The sequence below is a fragment of the Ranitomeya variabilis genome, chromosome 7 (assembly GCF_051348905.1).
Source record: "Ranitomeya variabilis isolate aRanVar5 chromosome 7, aRanVar5.hap1, whole genome shotgun sequence".
NCBI lineage: Eukaryota > Metazoa > Chordata > Amphibia > Anura > Dendrobatidae > Ranitomeya > Ranitomeya variabilis.
The window spans coordinates 207,005,705-207,029,611 of record NC_135238.1 but is presented as its reverse complement, the minus strand read 5'-3'; the positions used below and the strand labels follow the sequence as shown (position 1 = coordinate 207,029,611).

Genomic DNA, 23,907 nt, shown 5'->3' with positions numbered 1-23,907 from the left:
ACCCTTCAGAAACAAAACCATGCGAGGATTATCAACTGCCATTAAAGTATGGATAGGACCAGCCTGGAATGAGCCCCTTCTCTTTTTGGGCTCCATACCAGCGGTGTAGGCTTTGTCTATAGCACATACACACTTGATTAGGAAATGCAATTATTTAACTATAAAAAAAACTCTATACTTTAAAGATTTTATAAAATATAACTTTTAAACGTTTTCTTAAAATCTTCAACCAGACAATAAGTGAATAAACCAGAATAGAACCACCATAGAACATGAACAGGAAACTGTTCATGTAGGAATGCTCGGACCTGACACCCATAATATGGTGCACCTCAGATTATAGGTGTCAGGTCCGAGCATTCCTACATGAAGTTTCCTGGAAAGTGGATTGGTCATTGTGGGCCAGTTGAATGGCCACCAAGGTCTCCTGATCTGACCCCCTTAGACTTTTATCTTTGGGGTCATCTAAAAACTATTGTCTATGCTGTGAAGATATGAGAAGTGCAGCATCTGAAACAACAGATACTGGAAGCCTGTGCTAGCATTTCTTCTGCAGTGTTGCTATCAGTGTGTCAAGAGTTGGAGAAGAGGGTTGCATTCACAATCCAACACAATGGGCAGCACTTTGAACACATTTTATAAGTGGTCATAAACTTGTAAATAACTCATGAAAGAATAAAGTTACATTAAAACCAAGCACACCATTGTTTTTCTTGTGAAATTCCCTCTTCCCATTGGAAAAAATAAAGTTGGATCCAAAATGTCTGACTTCAAAATGGCCGCCATGGTCACCACCCATCTTGAAAAGTTTTCTCCCTCCCATATACTAATGTGCCACAAATAGTAAGTTGATATCACCAACCATTCCCATTATATATATATGGCCCACCCTGTATATGTACAGTCCAGACCAAAAGTTTGGACACACCTTCTCATTTAAAGATCTTTCTGTATTTTCATGACTACGAAAATTGTACATTCACACTGAAGGCATCAAAACTATGAATTAACACATGTGGAATTATATACTTAACAAAAAAGTGTGAAACAACTGAAAATATGTCTTATATTCTAGGTTCTTCAAAGTAGCCACCTTTTGCTTTGATGACTGCTTTGCACACTCTTGGCATTCTCTTGATGAGCTTCAAGAGGTAGTCACCAGAAATGGTCTTCCAACAATCTTGAAGGACTTCCCAGAGATGCTTAGCACTTGCTGGCCCTTTTGCCTTCACTCTGTGGTCCAGCTCGCCCCAAACCATCTCGATTGGGTTCAGGTCTGGTGACTGTGGAGGCCAGGTCATCTGGCGTAGCACCCCATCACTCTCCTACTTGGTCAAATAGCCCTTACACAGCCTGGAGGTGTGTTTGGGGTCATTGTCCTGTTGAAAAATAAATTATGGTCCAACTAAACGCAAACCGGATGGAATAGCATGCCGCTGCAAGATGCTGTGGTAGCCATGCTGGTTCAGTATGCCTTCAATTTTGAATAAATCCCCAACAGTGTCACCAGCAAAGCACCCCCACACCATCACACCTCCTCCTCCATGCTTCACGGTGGGAACCAGGCATGTAGAGTCCATCCGTTCACCTTTTCTGCGCAGCACAAAGACACGGTGGTTGGAACCAAAGATATCAAATTTGGACTCATCAGACAAAAGCACAGATTTCCACTGGTCTAATGTCCATTCCTTGTGTTCTTTAGCCCAAACATGTCTCTTCTGCTTGTTGCCTGTCCTTAGCAGTGGTTTCCTAGCAGCTATTTTACCATGAAGGCCTGCTGCACAAAGTCTCCTCTTAACAGTTGTTGTAGAGATGTACTTCATTTCTTAAAGTAACGATGGCCACTCGTTTTTCTTTACTTAGCTGCTTTTTTCTTGCCATCATACAAATTCTAACAGTGTATTCAGTAGGACTATCAGCTGTGTATCCACCAGACTTCTGCTCAACACAACTGATGGTCCCAACCCCATTTATAAGGCAAGAAATCCCACTTATTAAACCTGACAGGGCACACCTGTAAAGTGAAAACCATTTCCGGTGACTACCTCTTGAAGCTCATCAAGAGAATGCCAAGAGTGTGCAAAGCAGTCCTCAAAGCAGAAAGTGGCTACTTTGAAGAACCTAGAATATAAGACATATTTTCAGCTGTTTCACAATTTTTTGTTAAGTATATAATTCCACGTGTGTTAATTCATAGTTTTGATGCCTTCAGTGTGAATTTACAATTTTCATAATAATAATAATCTGTGTTTTCAATTGCTCTATATACATTGAATTAATATATAACATCCCTCTGTGACTCCTAGCCTGGTTCGATGTGCATTAGTTCCTGCAGCATTATATATACTCTGTGCTGATCCATTTACATTTTCCATGTCTACACTTAGGCACTATATTTGGTTTATTCTGCTTTTATTCCTATATTTTCTAGACATGTTTTCCTGGTGTATGTGCCTCAAGCTGCTGCATTATTTGTCCCTGCAATCAGCTTAGAATTGGTATTTAACAGAAGCTCGAGCTTTTTGTCCACACAACACAAGTTTCTTTATAATGTAGGTGAAGACATTAGAAATCATGTACTTACTACTTTCCCCTCATCTGGATCATAGAATCTTTCCAGCAACTGGACACTGGTACTTTTTCCACAACCACTGCTGCCTACAAATGCCAGCGTCTGCCCAGATTTTACTTTAACTGAAAGACCTTGCAGCACCATGGTCACTGGACGACTAGGGTAGGTAAATTTGCAATTCGCAAACTCAATGTCTCCTTTGAAATTGTCCTGTGTAAAGAAGGATATATACACGTTAGGAGCTAAGCTACTTTTAATACAACAGAAGTACATATAACAATATACAGTGTACGATGCTCAGTTATACTTGAAACATTGACATCGCTAGTGTCAAAGATTATGAAAAGTGTCCCCAAACTTCTTTCCCAGTGCTCCCAATTTCCAGTGATCACTAAACGACATTAAACTGTGTTGGTGTTAATATGGTGCCTACACAGTTCAATCCCATGGTCAAACAAGGAGCCACAAGCTGCCTGTCCTGTCACTCCTGTTTTGTGCAATGATGTCACTGCATTTTGCTGCCTCCTCCGATCTACTGTTTAGACAAGTCAGAAGAGGAGACGGAGGCTGCAACAGATGAAATTTAGATCAGGTGAGTATAATCTTTTTTGTTTTGTATATTATGGGGCTGTTGGGTTATAATTCTGTATGTGGGGCTGTGGGGAATCATACTTTGTGTGTGGGGGAAAGTAGGGTCATCATACTGTGTGGGAGGACTGTGGGATCGTCATATTGTGAGTGAGAGGCTGTGTAGTTATCATACTGTGTGTGGGGGACTGTTGTGGCATCATACTGTGAATGTGGGGTAATTATACTGTGTGGGGGGACTGTAGGGTCATCATACTGCATGTGGGAGGGCTGTGTGTTCATGATACTGTGTGTGCGGGACTGTGCTGGTATCATACTGAATGCGGGAACTATGGGGTCATCATATTGTAAGGGGGGCTGTGAAAGTATTATACTATGCTTGGGGAATTGCTAGGACATCATACAATATTTGGGACTCTGTGGCAGCATCATGCTGTATTAGGGCACTATGGGGGCTTTATATTTTGCTGGGCGCACAGTGGGGTCATCATACTGTACATTTAGGGTGTATTGTGGGGCATCATACCATGTGTAGATGGCATTTTGGGGAACATCATACTCTATGAGGGCCATGAAAGGTGTATCATGGTGATTGAGAACAACAAGTTGATTCAACAGGGCAACAATGCTGTGTAAGTACCACAATATATGTCCTTGTCATGGTTTTAAAAGTCAGGAGGTATGTCCTTCTGTTATTGCACTTATGACCCGTGAACCCCAACTACAAAGATGGACTACTCAGATGGGCAAGATGGAAAAGACGAGTAGAGTAAATAACCCCAAAAAGTCATGGACTTTTCCAAGTCAACTATTTAGGCATAGATGGTATGTCTGTATTAATTTGACACAAATGGCAGGAAGTATTTTTCAGGAAATATCTGACAGTCTTATCTGACCACTCAATTGTAGCATTATTTGGATACTGCATGGAAGCATTATTATGGCAAAGAATGGCGGTATTTATTGCCATTTTGTAGTAGCATTGTTGTATGTATCCACATTTTATACAGGGGCATAAATACAGTGGGTGAAGGTGTTGCGGTCACGCCGAGGCACTAAAATCTAGGGGGCTCTAAAGGTCCCCTTGTCACATTTTAGAAGACCAATAAAGACCCATGATATTTGGGGGCGCGGTTGGAGATTTTTCAGTGGGGACCATAAGCTTCAACTTATGCCACTACTTTTGTATACATACACTCACCGGCCACTTTATTAGGTACACCATGCTAGTAACGGGTTGGACCCCCTTTTGCCTTCAGAACTGCCTCAATTCTTCATGGCATAGATTCAACAAGGTGCTGGAAGCATTCCTCAGAGATTTTGGTCCATATTGACATGATGGCATCACACAGTTGCCGCAGATTTGTCGGCTGCACATCCCAAAGATGCTCCATACAAGGCAGGATGGATCCATGCTTTCATGTTGTTTACGCCAAATTCTGACCCTACCATCCGAATGTCGCAGCAGAAATCGAGACTCATCAGACCAAGCAACGTTTTTCCAATCTTCTACTGTCCAATTTCGATGAGCTTGTACAAATTGTAGCCTCAGTTTCCTGTTCTTAGCTGAAAGGAGTGGTACCCGGTGTGGTCTTCTGCTGCTGTAGCCCATCTGCCTCAACGTTCGACGCACTGTGCGTTCAGAGATGCTCTTAGGCCTACCTTGGTTGTAACGGGTGGCGATTTGAGTCACTGTTGCCTTTCTATCAGCTCGAACCAGTCTGCCCATTCTCCTCTGACCTCTGGCATCAACAAGGCATTTCCGCCCACAGAACTGCCGCTCACTGGATTTTTTTTCTTTTTCGGACCATTCTCTGTAAACCCTAGAGATGGTTGTGCGTGAAAATCCCAGTAGATCAGCAGTTTCTGAAATACTCAGACCAGCCCTTCTGGCACCAACAACCATGCCACGTTCAAAGGCACTCAAATCACCTTTCTTCCCCATACTGATGCTCGGTTTGAACTGCAGGAGATTGTCTTGACCATGTCTACATGCCTAAATGCACTGAGTTGCCGCCATGTGATTGGCTGATTAGAAATTAAGTGTTAACAAGAAGTTGGACAGGTGTACCTAATAAAGTGGCCGGTGAGGGTATATTATTGTTACTATAATATAGAGCCATGGTGACTTGATGGATGAACGATCCGTAGGAGGATCGATCTTGTGCAAGCCTAGATAGGTCCACCAGGGTCTTCTCTGTCGTTATCTTGATAGTATCAAACCATCAGATTGTTGGTCTTCCTCTTCGTATTGTTCCTATGATGTACAGTGATTACTCTATTCGTATGATGGTGTCCAAAGTAGGCAAGTCGTAGCTTGCTGCTCCTTGCTTCTTATACAGTATTTTAAACATGAGAACTGTCTAAAAATGGAAAGTGCAGCGCCCTACTTTATATATATTGGCATTTTCTATACGTTAAGATCATGTATATTTAGGGATGGTCAACATGGTGCTGTCATAAAAGGAAAGATAAACTTTGGTCTCAGTAGAGTGGATTACATGATGCTTGTAAGCAGAATATTGCAATATGTCAGGAGACTGAGACTATGAAAACATTTCAGAGATAATGGAGATATAGAGCAATTATATGGAACAATAATAACCTCTGCACAGCATGTTTTCATCTATAGATAAGTCACTGGAGGGTCTGGATGTAATAGATTTTAGAATTGACATTGCACATTTAAAGCCATGCTTTGAGACCAATTCCATTTCACAGCTTTCTCACTGGAGGATACGGAGTCTGGATATGCGGGTTTATGGATGGGACAATTCCCATTTTGGTGCTTTGCACGAGATATTAGAACATGAAAGCTGTTTAGTGACATCTGTGAGCAAAACAATGATCTCAGCCGCAAGAGAAGAAAGGCTGAGGGGTGCAAACATTTCCATCACAATGCCTGCTCAGATTAGTTTTTCGTAAGATCGACAATCATTTATTGAGCGCTGGTTCAATTCACAGAAAAGAAAAGGAAAGAAAAGACATATGACGGGAATCTTACCCATTTATCTCCATCTGTGCTGTACACGCTGGTCTTGGGAATGCGGTCAAGTAACTTGAAGAATTGAAAGGCTGCAATTTTTGCTTTGGCATAATCTGGAGTGAAGGATGATGCCCTTCCCAGGGCAGTGCCACTCGTGACTATGGCAGATATAACTCTGTATTTGAAAGAAGCAGAACGTATTTGTTTTTGAGGGTAAAAACAAGAAAGATGTAGGAGCAGGAGTAATAAATTAAAGGGGTTAGCCAGGACTAAATTTTTTTTACTATGAGCCAAAAAATTAACAGGCAGGGAGTTGTTAGTTAGCAACTACCTACCTGTTGTATCCTACGCTGGCTCTGAGCAGTCACTGACCGGCAATTCAGCTGCATCACGTCGACAGAGCAGCTCTTCCTCATTAGCGCTGCTCTGTTGACTGGGAATGTCGTGCTGATTGACAGCCGGATGTCCACTGTTAGGCAGCTGAGATCGAGCTGTCAATCAGCATGACATGGGCAGTCACAATCAATCAACAGAGTAGGGCGGAAGAGAAGCTGCTGCTCTGTCATCATGACGTCAGCGGAAGCCACATAATGATCGGCAGAGACTGCTCTGTGTCGGCAGAGATCTGCGCTGGGCAGAACACGGAGGCAGTTAGAAACTACCTGCCTGTTAGTACTTAGTCCCATAGTAAAAACTTTATAAAGTCTTGGGTAACCCCTTTATAAGCAAAGTATTCCGCATTTGTATATTTGCCTAGTGCATATATTTACTCTGAATGAGCTTTGCTAAAGCCTTCAACCCTTTAAAGGATATATCCATTAAAATTCGCAGCACATTTTAATTAAGAGAAAACAGCCTTGCAAACAGAGTTGCTTAAAAATACATTCCACAGTTTTATATCTATGCCTCCAAAGTAGATCCATGATCACAGATTACAGACAAACCCTGCGTAGTCTGATCCTGTGGTCATTATCAGGAGGAATTGTATGCAGTCACTGTCCTCTCCATCTAGTAGACGAATGGCCTGAACACAAGACCTTCCATACTCTATCAATGATCTATTGCGCCACTGCTTTTCTTGTATGTATGGTGCATCAACAATGTTTTTAATAGTCAGCAACAAATGTGAATCTTTATGACTTTCAATAACTTTTTTACACTGGACCTGCCTTACTTACGTGCTTCCCTTTTCAAAAAAAAAATCAAAACCAAGACAACTTATATGAAGAGTTTGAGACATAAGAGTTAATAAATAGAAATAAAAATGACAGTACCTGAAAACATTAGAATAATGTAACCCCTCCGTGTTGACTAAAAAGCCTCCAAATCTGAAGGATGCGGCATAGGCCATGAAAATGACGCACTGGGAAAAGCCAAAACTGACACCATACACATGAGCCTTCTTTACTGCGGCCTGGTACGGCATCTCCAGCTCCTTCTCATACATTTGGACAAACATATTCTCCTTTCCCAATCCGGCAACTGTGCGAATATTACCAATAGCTTCACTGGAGACCTGGGGGAAAAATAATGAATCCAAGTGAAAAATTAAATCTAAAATTTATATCATTTTTGAGATTTTTCTCTAACAGCTTAGGATAAAGTTGGTGTCGGTCGGTGCTACTGACATGACGTTTGACATCAAGCACAGAAAAGCTTGTTACCCAGGAAGATGAGGTTTTCTTGTATTTACTTATTAATGTCTTTAAAACTAAATTTTCCAAAGTTGCACATTTCTGTAATTTTATGATTTTAATGGCATTCATTTTAAGTAAATCATAATTAAAATGCATTCTTTCGCGTCTCCCTGGGCTATTTGGGCAATTTATAGAGTGTAATTAAATGTATCTTTTTTCTATTTTTTCCCATTATCGGTGATACATGGTTCTTTAAGTGGCACTAATTAAATAATGTATTTTTAATGCAGTGCTTTAAGTGCAGACCAGACATTACTAAGGGGTCATGATTAGAAAGGGACCAGAGGTTGATATTAAAAATGAATTCAAGATGGAATTTAATGAAAGTAAAGTTTCTTCAGTACATAATGATCATTAGTAATGGCCTCGAGCTTACATTCGCTAGCGACATTGTCCACTTCATGGAAACAACGATGCCCCATTGGTCTGGGGGGCAAGGATCTAGTTCATGATGACCTAGTGGTCTAATGTTTTAAAAGCCGGTTTGAGGGTAGGGAGATAGTCTATCGGGTGTTTTAATCCAAGTTTCCATCATCGATAGATTGGCTTACTTTCAAATCACTTTTTGGCAATTCATTTATTAATGCTTTCACTCTAATTATTTAAAGTAAAATGCACCTTTTTTCTCTTTTTATGTATTTCAACTCTTTAATTACAAATTTCAGTTGTTTTTTTTTTTTTGCCTGACAGTTTTATACTTTGTTGATCAAATTGTGCCTGGCATAGGCCACATTCACGCTGTCAGTATTTGGTCAGTATTTTACATCAGTATTTGTAAGCCAAAACCAGGAGAGGAACAATCAAAGGGAAAGTATAACAGAAACACGTCACCACTTCTGTATTTATCACCCACTCCTGGTTTTGGTTTTGAAATACTGATGCAAAATACTGATCAAATACTGAACGTGTGAACATGACTTTAGGTTTCCAGATGTTTTTAGACAGATTTTTCAATTTTTAACTTTTTTAAAAGTTGCAAAAAAAGCTGCAAAATCACTCCACTTGGGGAAAAAGGACCTAAAAACGAGAATATCCAAGACAGAAGAGATTAGTTTAAAGATGCACCAAATTTAACAAACATTGTGCAACATTTTGTCAACATGGTGCAACACCCGATCACTTTGAACTTATTTCTACCTCCACAACCCCAATAAACTAGAACATACATTTATTACATTTGTTGTATTTTATTAACAATCTTAGTCACACCCGCTTTTCTAGAAATTTTGCAAAAATGTAATGTATCATTAGAAAATGGCCTATTGAATAAATCAGGTTTTGGGGTTATATATTTTTTTTTAATCTTTGGTGATTTTTTATATATTAAGATCTTAATTTCAAGATCAAGATCTATCATCAGAGTCATGGTGACAGCTGATAACACGGGATGCACCATTCACCATGGGAGATGTCACATCTGACTCTGCTCCCATCTCTTCATAATGACCTTTACAAAAGCACACTAGATAATTCAATACAAAAATATAGGGTTTTGAGTCAATGTATTGCTGCTGGTGGACGTATGGATTTTACGAAAGAACAGGATGCAGGAGTTTAAAACAGCTCCAGGGGTCAGTGTAAAAATTGCAAGGTCTCCAACTTTGAATAATGGAAACTAATTTACAAAAATGTTAAAAAAAATACATTTTAGACAAAAATCTGATTTAAATAATAGGTTAATTCCCGATGACACATTCCCTTTAATAAATATGGCACATGGCATCTAAGTTAGAATTCTGGCTCAATTATAAGCAGAATTCTGCTGCATTTTTGGTAGAAGAAATAACACCTGGTTGTCAATTTATTGATACATTTCTAGCAAGAATGACAGAAGAAAAGCACGATGACATGTTCTAAGTGATGCACCATAATTGTTATCACGGGGAATACTATTATGTACTGAAGAAGACAAGTCCAGACAGCTGACAGAACGCCATGTCTTTCTAACTCTGTGCAACTCTTTTGAAGGGTTATTCTGACAATGGCAATCTTTTTTTTTTTTTTTTTACAAAGCACAGAATCTGCATGACTATTGTTAATATACAGCACAAGCACAACAAAAAGTATCTTTATTGCTCCTTTGGATCTTTTTTTTTCATCTCCTTCTGCCCTTCTATGCACCCAGTTTCACATAGCTTAACGAAAAAGTTTCTGCTAAAACTACATTTTCCAGCAGCACCCTGCTGCTTCCCAGTGCTGCGGGTCCCTCCCTCTGCTCTTCTGTGGGCTTCCTGATAAAGATGGATTGAGCTCAACATGGGAAATTTTCATTTATATGAATGTCGTGACCAACAATAGTTTTGAATACAGTAACAGTTGTGATGGAGAGTAAAAAGAGCCCTGCAAAATAGCTGCAAATCAGTACAGAATGTAAAAATAATTGCATTGGCGTTTGGCACATAATTTTGTATGAACAGAAAACTGAGGCCTCATTATCATTTTGAGAATAACCTTTTAACTGTCTCCTCTAAATAGTAATTTCACATATGAATTTGACCATATATGAAGCTTTACACAATTGTTACATAATAGATATTACTGAAATACCTTTCCGGCATCTTCCAATGCTTTTTTGTCTTGATTTGCAAATCCTGTAAGCATTTTAGCTTGAAAAACTCCAGACAATCCGATCAAAGGAAGAAAACCTAACACAACAAAGCTCAGCTTCCAGCTAAAGTAGAAGGCAATGATGAACGAAGCTGCGATATTAGTTATGGAAGTGACAATCATTCCTATCTGAGAACCCGTAGCCTGAAATGGAAAATATTTTAAGTAAGTGGTGAATAAGTATTTCGGTGATACAATGACTGATCGTTATGATGATCCTTACTTCTCCATGCAGTGTTATATTATGGGCGGACATCATATATATGTAACGGACACAAATGCTTTAATACATTAGGAATAATATTATATGTTACTTATTGCATTCAAGTAACGGAAATTAACATCCATTTACAGGGAACCAACAAAAACTGCAGCAGTGTAGAAATATTTTTACTCTACCCCTTGAATTTGAGATGCATCAGTGGCAAGTCTGGTGGTCAAAGCTCCCGGACTGTTATTAGCATCATCGAACCATCCAATTTCTTGACCGAGCATAGACTGGAAACCAACTCTCCTCAATCTTCGCGTCAGAAGTTCTCCAGATTTAGCAAAACAATAACCCTGGAAATAATAATAATAATAATAATAATAATTATATTTTAAATGTAATTGTTAAAACAAGTAAATACTGTATAATAAATCAGGAGCTTTATTAATGCATACTTTAAAAACACATGTCAGATAACATTAGAGATGAGCGGATATATTTGCTGGACTTGCACAGATGACGTCTCTCCAGCCCTGACACATCAAATGCCATGCCGGCACGCCATTAGGTAAGGCTACTTTCACACATCAGGCTCAATCCGGCTAATTTTCAAAAAAACAGATCCGGAGAATGTTGCTGCCGGATCCTTTTTTTCCCTATAGACTCGTATTAGTGCCGGATTGCGCCGGATTACCTTGCATTTCATCCGGTTTTCACCAGATCCGGCAAATCTGCCGTTTTCAGTTTCTGGAAAAAATGTCCATAGCAACATTTTTTGTTTCTGGCGAGCTGTTTGCTAGAATGGAAGCCTATGGGAGCCGGAAGGTGCCGGATCCGGAAAATGACGAATTCCGGGGCCAGATTCCGTTTTTTTAAACTGAGCATGCTCCAATTTTTTGTGCTGTTGGACTGAATCTAACAATCATATGATGAATTTAATCTGATGCGAAAAGAAGTATAAGGCTGCTGCTATATTATGAACACAATATAACAGAAGAAGTGAATAATCATTGCCAATTGAATGCCCTTGGACTTAACTTGATATATCTGGAATACCCCTTTATCACCTACGCACAGGATCCACATGATAAGTGATGATAACTGTTTGATTGGTTGGGGTCCGACCACTAGAAATCCAACTGATCATCAGAGACAGGGGTCCTGTGCTCCCCATTTAATTAAAGAGGCCATTGCACATGTGAGCGGCCACTCCATTTAATATCTTTGAAACTAACAAGGATAGCAGAGCTGTGTACTTGGGTCTCTCCATCAACCCCATGCTTAAGAATCACTCCTTCATTCACACTGGACCACTGTTCTGGTGATCAGCAGGGATCTCGGGGATCAGACTAGCTGTTTCGTCCTATATTGTTGTAAATGAAAGACACCTTTAAGGAAACAGCTAAGAGCTCAGCCTTCTCCTGATATATGGGTGTGACAGAGGTTAAGAAAGTTTTTTTTCTATTTTAGACTGGCACTTGTCGGGGCCGGTAAAAGATCACCGATTGGCAGTAAGTTACTGGCTTATTTAGACTGGCTGACGTTTATTCTACGCAGACATACAGATTGATAATACGATCGTTCTGTGTAATCGGAATATTATGTTCTCTGCAGCACATCCCCAGTTTAAGCCGGTTTAATAATCATTGCACCCAACTAACAATTGTTTTACATGATCGTCGGGTGATTTCCGGCCTCTTTAGAGGTGGAAAAAAGCAAAAAAGGGGAAGAAATTGTTATTTTCATATTCCTATAATACACAGAATTAACTCACTCCTATTGACCGAAATAGGCAAAGTAGCGAGTATAAAAAAATCTAACATTTAAGAATATGTATTAAAAGATAAAGATAAACCCAAATATTAAAATATGACACCCATCCAAACACATGACTAAACAAAACACACATATGGTATATAAGGAAATTTATAAATCAATCCCTGTATGGGAAGAGAAAAAGTCTGGCAACGATCAGTGTAGGAAACAATGGTCCCTTGTATTGAGACCCTCATGAAATCCTTGACATTACTCCAACTGGTTGAATCACTGGTCTTTATGACTCATGATCCACTCTAAAGACAATACTAGTCAAATGAAAAAAACAATAATCAAGAAAAAGGAAAGTACAGAACAATCTCACCCATTCAATGATTCATTTGGAGTCGTCATATCACGGTCCATATTCAAATGACTCCTGTTTCCAGCTACAAAATAGTCCTGGTATCAACCCTAAGGTTCCCTAGTCAGTAGTCACACATACTGACCCTGGTCAACCCCAAAAGGCCATCTACAGCTGACCTTCAAGTCTTGAGTGTCCCTGGACTGTCGCTTACATGACTCCGGACGCGTTTTCTCGTTTAAGATTCATCAGGATAGAAAACGCTCATTAGTCCATGAAAAATTCAGGGCTACCACTCCCTCCTCTCTAGAGGTGCCAATAGTTGGGAACGAGCATTCGTACATTCACTGATTATAGGATGGTCAAATGGGGCCATTACTCTGCTATCTTGCAGGTCGGGTTCCAAGTCTGACCAAGAACATCCCAACGTCATAAAATCCAAATGAGTTTGGGATGTCCTTTACATGTTTGAGTAGACGTCTGTTATGACCCCAATGGCAGAGGATCTCAGAGGTTACAACAAAGTCTGCAAACACAAAAAACCAGCTCATAGGGAAGTGGTAACTAGGCTGACCGTATACCTGATCCTAGCACAACAACTAACAGTAGCCGGGGAACGTACCTACGTTGATTCTAGACGTCTCGCGCCAGCCGGAGAACTAACTAACCCTATAAGGGAAAATAAGACCTTTCTTGCCTCCAGAGAAAAGACCCCAAAGTTGGATACAAGCCCCCAACAAATAATAATGGTGAGGTAAGAAGAAAAGACAAACGTAAGAATGAACTAGGTTTTAGCAAAGAGAGGCCCACTGACTAATAGCAGAATATAGGAAGATGACTTATACGGTCAGCAAAAAACCCTATCAAAATATCCACGCTGAATATTCAAGAACCCCCGAACCGACTAACGGCGTGGGGGGAGAATATCAGCCCCCTAGAGCTTCCAGCAATATCAGGAATCACATTTTGTACAAGCTGGACAAAAATAAGAACAATGCAAATAACCAAAAATAAGGAAGCAGGACTTAGCTTATCTTGCAAAGAACCAGGACCAGCAGACAGGAGCAAACAGAAATGAACTGATTACAACGATGCCAGGCACCAGACTGAGAATCCAGGAAGTTTAAATAGCAACACCCCTGGCCTAACGAACCAGGTGGGTACCAAGCTGGGGAAAGACAATCCCAGTGTCATACCACTAGTGACCACAAGAGGGAGCCAAAAAGTATAGTTCACAACAGACGTCCTCCAGTTTCTTCCTACATGCCGAAAGTATATACTGTATATTGACAGATTAGTAGGCATCCTGGGTATGATCCAGATAGGGCTTGTGCCTTGTGACAGGTGCTGATGTGAATTTTGACACCTTTGACAGGGCTGTATAAGGGCTTGTGCAGATGACTGTATTTTCAAGACATCCGATCGCACTCGGATCAATGTTATTCTATGGGGCCGAGCACATTTCCAATCTTTTCCTCGGTCAGGGTCTATCCGAGGAAAAATAAATCACAGCATGCACAATTTGCAGCCAATATTTGGATCACACTCGGCCATGCAAGTCAATGAGTACGTGGGAAACATCGGACCTCACTCGGATGACTTCTGAGTGAAATCAAATTTTCATGGACTGACAAAATGGAGACTTTTTTTTTCCACCTACTCCACATCCAAGAAGTTCAGATCACACTATGATCACCCTCTGATCAGAATGTGATTAGCATAATCAGCCCAGTTCTCTCAGATGAGAGAAAATACGCTGGTGTGACCCTAGCTCGGGGGTGAGGAACCTTCTTTTTGCCAAGGCCCATTTGGCTATTGTAGCCCTCCTTTGTAGGCCGTACAAACTGTGTAATTCTTCCCACAAAGTAAGTCTTGACGCTGGCACTGGTGTCAGGACGTAATCTTTCATTGCACGTACTCACAGAGCAAGAAGAAATGAAAAGGCCGGTGGCTGCAAAAACACAGCTGCTGGCCCAAGCCTTGTGGACTTGTGGTCACCGGAAATCTGCTCGGGGTTGGAGAAAAGGTCATCATGGACCGGCCCAAGTATTGTGGACTTGTGGTCACCGGAAATATGCTCGGGGTTGGTGAAAAGGTCATCATGGACTGGCCCAAGTATTGTGGACTTGTGGACACCGGAAATCTGCTCGGGGTTGGAGAAAAGGTCATCATGGACCGGCCCAAGTATTGTGGACTTGTGGTCACCGGAAATCTGCTCGGGGTTGGAGAAAAGGTCATCGTGGACCTTAAATGGCCCTCGGTTTTCCACGCCTGCCCTAGCTTAAGAAACAGGAATACTCTATTACAGACTCACCTGTAAAAACTGGGTAATTAATGACATGCCTGCAATAATGACAAACAGGATGCAGATCCCATTTATATCTTTGGTCTGCTGAGCTTCATCTTCCAATGAGAAAGTCTGAAAGACAACAAAAAAAATATAGACAAAACGTGCCACACTTCACCTGGAGTTTGCCGTCATTATTCTGATGCCCTGGTTACATGCCCTCCCCCTTTATATATTGCAGAAATATATTACAGCTCACAAGACTGCGGAAAGAACTTACATTAATGATGACAGTGAAGAGTAATATGTTGTGTAATTGTGTGTTACTTTTTGTGTCGTTACTTACCCCCAGCACCTGACTAAACAGAACAGCATAAAGTGGAGTAAGAGTTCCATTAATGGCTGCCCCTATGGATCCAAAAACAAGGTATGGCCACTCCGGAGTGTTATACTTCAGTATCCTCATTACTACATTCTTCTGTTTCTTCTTGTTCTTTTTATTCTAGTAATCATAAAGATAAAATCATATGGTTTGCAGTCACAATCACAAGTGTAGAGAGAGACTTAAAGCGGTTGTCCAGGTTTGGAAGGAAAGTCTGCAGTCACTCTATGTGACTGTAGACTTGTGAATCCTAACATCGGGCGTAACTCACACTGTCAGGATTTTCTAGTGCAGGCACAGGGAGCGAGCAGTCATGAGGTATACATATTCCCAGCCACATTCCGACTAGACATGCACAACCTCACACAATGCAAGTGAATTGAGCAATGCCACGCACGACTAGTTGGAATGTGACCAGAAGTAGGCATATCACATACTTGCAGTCATGTGACCGCCTAGTCTCGCCGCTGGCACCAGAGTCCTGACAGTGCACTCTATACATGATGTGAGGATTCACAAGTCTGCAGTCACATAGAGGAGACATTTGTGCCTAACCTAGACAACTCCTTTAAGGTTAACTAGTTCAAATCCAGTAATAAGGAGATCGTAAAGGTTCTCTCTGGCAAAACTGAAACCTTATAGGAGTTGTCCATTATGATGCTTCTTCCGCTAGGACGAAATATGAATGCTGATTGGCTGCAGCGCTCATGTGATATATCCTCCCCCTGCGGAAGATGTTGATGTCAGGGGATCGGTACAGGAAACAGCACTGAGGCTGAGTATGGAGGCGGGAACTGAATATCTTTTTTAAAACATTTTTTCACTTATTTGGGCTCCTTAATAAAAGGCTGACCAGTAATGGAAAACTCCTTTAAGGTCCTCATACAACAAAGTCCCCCAAAACTGCCTATTTTGGATGGGATCTAATGGCTATCCTTTGGTTCTCCAGAGGAGCCGGACAATGTGCTCTCTTAGGGTATGTGACTCGGGCGTACACCCCCAAGTTTTTGCTATAGTAAGACCCTTCAGGAATATGCCAGTGGATTATTTCTGAAGCATCTTTGGCGTCGTTTTCGTCATTTTTGTGGCGACTCTGACATTGAATATATGGACAATCCTACAAGTAAAAAACATCCCCTCTAGGTACTTTACACTACTGCATTATATGGAAATTGCACCCTGTGGCTTGCACCTCATAAATGAGGAAAAGAGCACCATACAGCATGATCAATTATTATTCAGCAATAGAGATGAGCAGATCGAATTGCGGGACTCCGGTAAAGTGTCCAGGTCAGAACCGGAGTCCCACAAATCGATCTGCTCATCTCTACTCAGCATTTTTAGTAATTTCATAAATAAATCAATTACAAGGCAAAATATGGGTTCCGGCCAACTATAACTATACTGATGAAGACAATATTCTTCTCCTGATGCAAATATCTATTACTAAAATAATGCATCCAGGAAGATATAGCAAAATACTATAAGAAATAATAATAATGTCATTATTGAAAATGTGATCTCTGCATTGCCACCTGTTGGTCACATCTGGCACTTCAGTGCTCACTATTTGTAAAATTGTCACAAGCAAGAGGTTTTTAGCATAACCAGACCGGCTTAAGGGCAATCTGTTAGCAGGTTATTGCTATTTAATCTGAGAGAAGCATGATGTTGGGGCAGAGAGGATGTTTCCAGCGATTTGTTACCTTACCTGGCTACTTGTTGTTATTTCAATAAAATCAGTGTTTTATCAGCAGGAGATTATCAGTAGAGGACTAGTCTGCTGCCATGTAGTCCTGCTGCCCTGCGTAACCCTGCCCGCATCACTGATTGACAGCTTTCTGCCAATGCACAGTGTAAAGTTGTCAATGAGTGGTGTCTGCATCAAAATAGTAATCTGTGCTGATAAATACAATTTTGCTGCATTATTTTATACTTTTTCTCCTTATTTTTTTTTAATTCACTGTGTGCTCACTGTGTGTTTATAGACACTGTTGAATTGTACTTTTTTGGTGCATGTTTTCCAATGGGCTTCGTTGAGGAGCCTGAAAAACACATTTAAAAAGTGCAGTTGTGTTTTTAAGTGCGGAATCCCAGCGTTTCTGCACTTTAAAAAAATGCTGCATCAAGCCGACAGCATGATGTAGGAGCAGAGACCCTGATTCCAGTGATGTGTCACTAAGTTTATTGGGTGCAACAGTTGTGATCAAATCAGTTTTCTCAGCTGTAACTCTAGCAGAGCTCGAGGAGTGCTGAGCTGTGTATACCACTTATTGACGGCTTTCTGTGTACAGTATATGTTGACAGAAAGCTGCTAATCAGTAGTGCGGGAGCAGTTGGACTAGGAGGCACGAGACATCTAGTCCTGCAGTGATAATACCCTGCTGATAAAATACTAATTTTATTGAAACAGCAACACACAGCCTAGCAAGTGACACATCGCTGGAATCAGGATCTGAGTCCCTACATCAGATTATATAGAAAAACCTGCTGACCGATTTGATTCAATGCACTTCAGAAAGCAATGACAGTATCACTTTTTGATATGTACGTCAGGCTTGGTACACCATGTTTAAAACCACCATGTAACTGGATATACATAAGGCGTGTGGCTGCGTCATCAATACCTTCTTTTTGGACTGTGATTGATCAAGGGGCTCAGATTCATCAATATCATTAACTTCCAGACCAGGGGACTTATTCACAGTACCGGACAAGGCGTCGGGGAAGACGTTAGACAGCTGGGATTTTGTACGAAGCCGAATTGAGTTCCTGTAAGACATATATATTATAGAATAAGTGTATGTTGTCAAATATAATACTTTCTAGACGTAGATATGAAAGCAGAGACCTTGAATGAAATGCAGCTGACTACAGGGCAGCATGATAACAGAGGGCAGAGGATCATTATTTATTCATAGTTAATATTCGTAATCTGAACAGGAGGCATGAGTGACGTTCAGACAGACAGACAGACGGAAGGACCCCTTAGACAATTATACATATAGATCAGGGGAAAAGTATCGGGACACCTACACATGACACCTACAGGGGCTTTTATGACATCCTGTTCTAAATCCATGGGCGTTAATATGGAGTTGTTCGCGCCTTCACAGCTAAAACCGCTTCCACTCTTCTACACAATTTTGGAGGAAATGGGAATTTTTTGCCCATTCAACAAGGTCAGACACTGATGATGGAGGAGGGGTCCTGGCTTGCAATCTCCATTCTTGTTCATCCCAAAGTTGTTCGATGGGGTTGAGATCAGGGCTCTGTGTGGCCAGTCAAGTTCTTCCCTCATTCATGCTTTTATGGACCTCCTGCAAAGGGGCACAGTCATGGAACAGAAAAGGACTTTCCCCAAACTGTTCCCACAAAGTTGGAAGCTACAATTGTCCAAAATGTTTTATATGCTGAAGCATTAAGATTTCCCTTCGCTGACACTAAGAGGCAGAGGCAGACACCTGAAAAACAACCCCATAGTCTATTACAGTTATATGATAAAGTTTGGGCACCCCTATTAATCTTAAGCTTAATGTTTTATAAAAATTGATTTTTTTTTTGCAACAGCTATTTCAGTTTCATATATCTAATAACTGTTGGACACAGTAATGTTTCTGTCTTGAAATGAGGTTTATTGTACTAACAGAAAATGTGCAATCTGCATTCAAACAAAATTTGACAGGTGCATAAGTACGGGCACCTCACCAGAAAAGTGACATTAATATTTAGTAGATCCTCCTTTTGCAAAAATAACAGCCTCTAGTCGCTTCCTGTAGCTTTTAATGAGTTCCTGGATCCTGGATGAAGGTATTTTTGACCATTCCCCTTTACAAAACAATTCTAGTTCAGTTAAGTTTGATGGTCGCCAAGCATGGACAGCCCTCTTCAAATGATCCCACAGATGTTCAATGATATTCAGGTCTGGGGACTGGGATGGCCATTCCAGAACAGTGTAATTGTTCCTCTGCATGAATGCCTGAGTAGATTTGGAGCGGTGTTTTGGATCATTGACTTGCTGATAGATCCATCCCCTGCGTAACTTCAACTTTGTCACTGAATCATGATCATTATTGTCAAGAATCTGCTGATACTGAAAGGAATCCATGCATCCCTTAACTTTAACAAGATTCCCGGTGCCGGCATTGCCCACACAGCCCCAAAGCATGATGGAACCTCCACCAAATTTTACTGTGGGTAGCAAGTGTTTTTCTTGGAATGCGGTGTTTTTTTGCCGCCATGCATAACGCCTTTTTGTATGACCAAACAACTCAATCTTGGTTTCATCAGTCCACAGGACCTTCTTCCAAAAAGAAATTGGCTTCTCCAAATGTGCTTTTGCATACCTCAGCCGACTCTGTTTGTGGCGTGCTTGCAGAAACGGCTTGTTTCGCATCACTCTCCCATACAGCTTCTCCTTGTGCAAAGTGCGTTGTATAGTTGACCGATGCACAGTGACACCATCTGCAGCTCTCTGGAGGTGGTCTGAGGATTGTCCTTGACTGATCTCACCATTCTTCTTCTCTGCCTTTCTGATGTTTTTCTTGGCCTGCCACTTCTGGCTTTAACAAGAACTGTACCTGTGTTCTTCCATTTCCTTACTATGTTCCTCGCAGTGGAAATTGACAGGTTAAATCTCTGAGGCAGCTTTTTGTATCCTTCCCCTGAACAACTATGTTGAATAATCTTTGTTTTCAGATCATTTGACAGTTGTTTTGAGGAGCCCATGATGCCACTCTTCAGAGGAGATTCAAACAGGAGAACAACTTGCAAGTGGCCACTTTAAGTAGCTTTTCTCATGATTGCATACAACTGGCTATGAAGTTCAAAGCTCAATGAGGTTACAAAACCAAAAAAAAGTGCTTTAGTAAGTCAGTAAAAAGTAGGTAGGAGTATTTAAAACAAGAAAATGATAAGGGTGCCCATACTTATGCACCTGTCAAATTTTGTTTGATTGCAGATTGCACATTTTCTGTTAGTACAATAATCCTCATTTCAAGGCAGAAACATTACTGTGTCCAACAGTTATTAGATAAATGAAACTGAAATAGATGTTGCAAAAAAAACAATTTTTATAAAACATTAAGCTTAAGATTAATAGGGGTGCCCAAACTTTTTCATATAACTGTATCTCTCCATTACCAAACTTTACAGTGGGCACAATGCAGTCAGGTAGGTAACTCTCTCCTGGCATTCACCAAACCCAGACTCATCCATCAGATGCCAGATAGAGTAGCATCCATTACTCCAGTGGCCGCTGGTGGTGGCTTTACCCTACTCCACCAGATATTTGGTAGTGTCTTGGTCAAGTAATGGCTGCGTGTAACAGTTCGGCCATAGAAACCCATGCTATGAAGCTCCCATGGCACAATTTTTTAGCTGCTGTTAATGCTAGAGGAGGTAAGGAACTCTGTAGTCATTCAAAACACAAGAATTGGCAACCTTTATGCACTATGCGCTCAGGAGTCAGCAACTTTATTCTGCAACTTTATGTGTGCAGCATTGGCGTCAATGTGAACTTTCCATCCTTCCCTCCGTTGGCAGGGATGCCGACTCAATCACTGCCCCAGCCCTTGTCCCACGCGTCCTCCTCCTCCTGCTGCTTCCCAGGGTTTTGCACATGCCTAGCAGGTCCCCGGGCACTGCGGTAAGGGCACGCACGTGTGCTCCTGGTCTCTTAGAGAGACAGTGTGCACCATTCAAAAATGTCCCCAGCCAATGGATGAGAGACACATTATTTTAAGGCACCTTCACCTGTTGGGAGATACCAGAGCAACATGTTATGTCAGTTGTCTGCATGCCTGCTACTTCTCATGTCATCTGTACCTGCCTGTACCTATCTACCTGTACTTGCTGTGTGTTCCTGTATTCTAACCATGCCTGCCAGCATCTGCCTGCCTGTATATCAGCCGTTCCAGTCTGCATATCAGCCATACCTGTCTGCACCTGCCATGTCTGCCTGTATACCAGCCATTTACGCCTGTATACCAGCCATCCCTGTAAGCACCTGTTGTGCTTGCCTGTAAACCAGCCATTCCAGCCTGCACCTGTCATTCCAGCTCCCTTCTCCTTTGAGGGTCAGTTGCAGTGTGTTCAAGGTCAGTCCTAAAGTAGCACCTGACGTCCATCTGGAGCCAAGTCTAACCCCACCATAAAGGGCTCTAGGGAAGAGTCAGGTGTTCACCTAGTTTCGCCCCTCCATGTTCTCCTCGGTTCACGGCACAGTGGTTCCACTACCACGGACATTACAATGTGATCTGCCATTTCATGGTTGAGCTGCTTTGGTTCCTAAAGGTTTCCACTTTCCACTCATACAGTATTTCAGGATGGAACATTTAGGAGCGAGGAAATGTCATGAACTAAGTTGTTGGAATGGTGAGCTCTTTATCATTGAAGTATACAACAGCTGCAGGCTAATACTGTAGGTTTATCTTGAGCAGACAGCAGGTAGCATTGTGTTAATTGTTAGTTTGTTTAAGGTACCATCACACTCAGCAACTTTGCAACAAGAATGACAACGATCCGTGACGTTGCAGCGTCCTGGATAGCGATCTCGTTGTGTTTGACACGCAGCAGCGATCTGGATCCCGCTGTGATATCGCTGGTCGGAGCTAGAAGTCCAGAACTTTATTTCGTCGTCAGGTCGGCGTGTATCGTCGTGTTTGACATCAAAAGCAACGATGTCAGCAATGTTTTACATGGAGCTATCAACCAGCGAGAACGATAAGTGAGTCGCCGTTACGTCACTGGATCGCTCCTGCATCGTTCTGGAGCTGCTGTGTTTGACGTCTCTACAGCGACCTAAACAGCGACGCTGCAGCGATCGGCTCGTTGTCTATATCGCTGCAGCGTCGCTGAGTGTGACGGTACCTTTAGTCTGTAGTCTGTGATATCGCAGGTGTTTGGTTTGTATTCAATTTCTCCTTCATGTAGTAAAGATTCAGATAATGGTTGGTTCCAAGATAAACAGTTCATTCTCCAATAATGTCTGAGTGCTGGTGATTCTGTTTAATGAAATCTGCAACAGGACATGGGTTCAGACACAGAGAGCAGAACACAGCTTGGTGAGCAGACTGCTACAAGGAGTCATCCAGAAGCTCTCACCTCCAGTATACATGTAAGAAACTGAGAATATATATATATATATAATTGTCTAAGGTCCATTTCCGTCTGTTTGTCTGTAACGGAAATCCCGCGTCCCTGATTGGTCACGCCCGGCCGGCCGCGACCAATCAGCGACAGGCTTTACTATTGATGCTGCCTATGCAGTATCAATAGTAAAAAGATATAATGTTAGAAATAATAAAAAATCATGCTATTCTCACCTTCCGGCGGCCCCCGAAGCCTTCCCCATCCTCGCGATGCTCTCGGCAGCTCCGTTTCCAGTAATGCTTTGCGAAATGACCCCAGATGACGTAGGATCACACGAGACCGCTACGTCATCACGGGTTATTGCCGCAAAGCATCACTGGGAACGGACCTGGCAAGAGCATCGCTAACTCCTGGGCTGGATCCAGGGGCCGCCGGAAGGTGAGTATATAACTATTTTTTATTTTAATTATTTTTTTAACAGGGATATGGTGCCCACACTGCTATATACTACGTAGGCTGTGCTATATACTACGTGGGCTGTGTTATATACTCCATGGCTGTGCTATATACTACTTGGCTGCTATATACTATGTGGCTGTGCTATACACTATGAGGGCTGTGCCTGTGCTATATACTACATGGCTGTGCTATAAACTACGTGGACTGTGCTATATACTACGTGGGCTGTGTTATATACTACGTGGACTGTACTATATACTATGTGGACTGTGCTATATGTGTTATATACTACGTGGCTGCTATATACTACGTGGCTGTGCTATACACTACGTGGCTGTGCTATATACTATGTGGACTGTACTATATACTACGTGGATTGTGCTATATACTACGTGGGCTGTGTTATATACTACGTGGATTGTGCTATATACTATGTGGACTGTGCTATATACTACGTGGCTGTTATATACTACGTGGACTGTACTATATACTACATCGACTATACTATATACCATGTGGATTGTGCTATATACTACGTGGACTGTACTATATACTACGTGGGCTGTGTTATATGCTACGTGGGATGTGTTAGTTACTACATGGCTGTGCTATATGCTATGTGGTCTGTTATATGCTACGTGGGCTGTATTATATACCATGTGGCTGTGCTATATGCTATGTGGTCTGTGTTATATGCTATGTGGCTGTGCTATATACTACGTGGCTGTTATATGCTATGTGGCTGTTATATACTACATGGCTGTGTTATATACTACGTGGGCTGTTATATGCTACGTGGCTGTGCTATACGCTACGTGGGCTGTTATATGCTACGTTTACTGAACAAGTTCTGTCATAAATATTCTAGAATACCCGATGCATTAGAATCGGGCCATCATCTAGTACAAAT

At 41.5% G+C, this 23,907-nt stretch overlaps 1 protein-coding gene across 1 annotated transcript in view; it reads right to left on the bottom strand.

Annotated features, from left to right (window-relative positions):
• The window catches only part of LOC143784481 (bile salt export pump-like), a 105,465-nt gene that overhangs the window by 5,589 nt on the left and 75,969 nt on the right, over window positions 1-23,907 (bottom strand). Inside the window, exons 18-25 of the mRNA XM_077272776.1 lie at window positions 18,074-18,218; window positions 15,411-15,566; window positions 15,092-15,196; window positions 10,850-11,011; window positions 10,391-10,594; window positions 7,421-7,662; window positions 6,165-6,321; window positions 2,585-2,782 (exon numbers count right to left, since the gene is read on the bottom strand). Coding sequence (XP_077128891.1) covers window positions 2,585-2,782; window positions 6,165-6,321; window positions 7,421-7,662; window positions 10,391-10,594; window positions 10,850-11,011; window positions 15,092-15,196; window positions 15,411-15,566; window positions 18,074-18,218 — 1,369 coding nt within the window. The remainder of the gene's footprint in view (window positions 1-2,584; window positions 2,783-6,164; window positions 6,322-7,420; window positions 7,663-10,390; window positions 10,595-10,849; window positions 11,012-15,091; window positions 15,197-15,410; window positions 15,567-18,073; window positions 18,219-23,907) is intronic.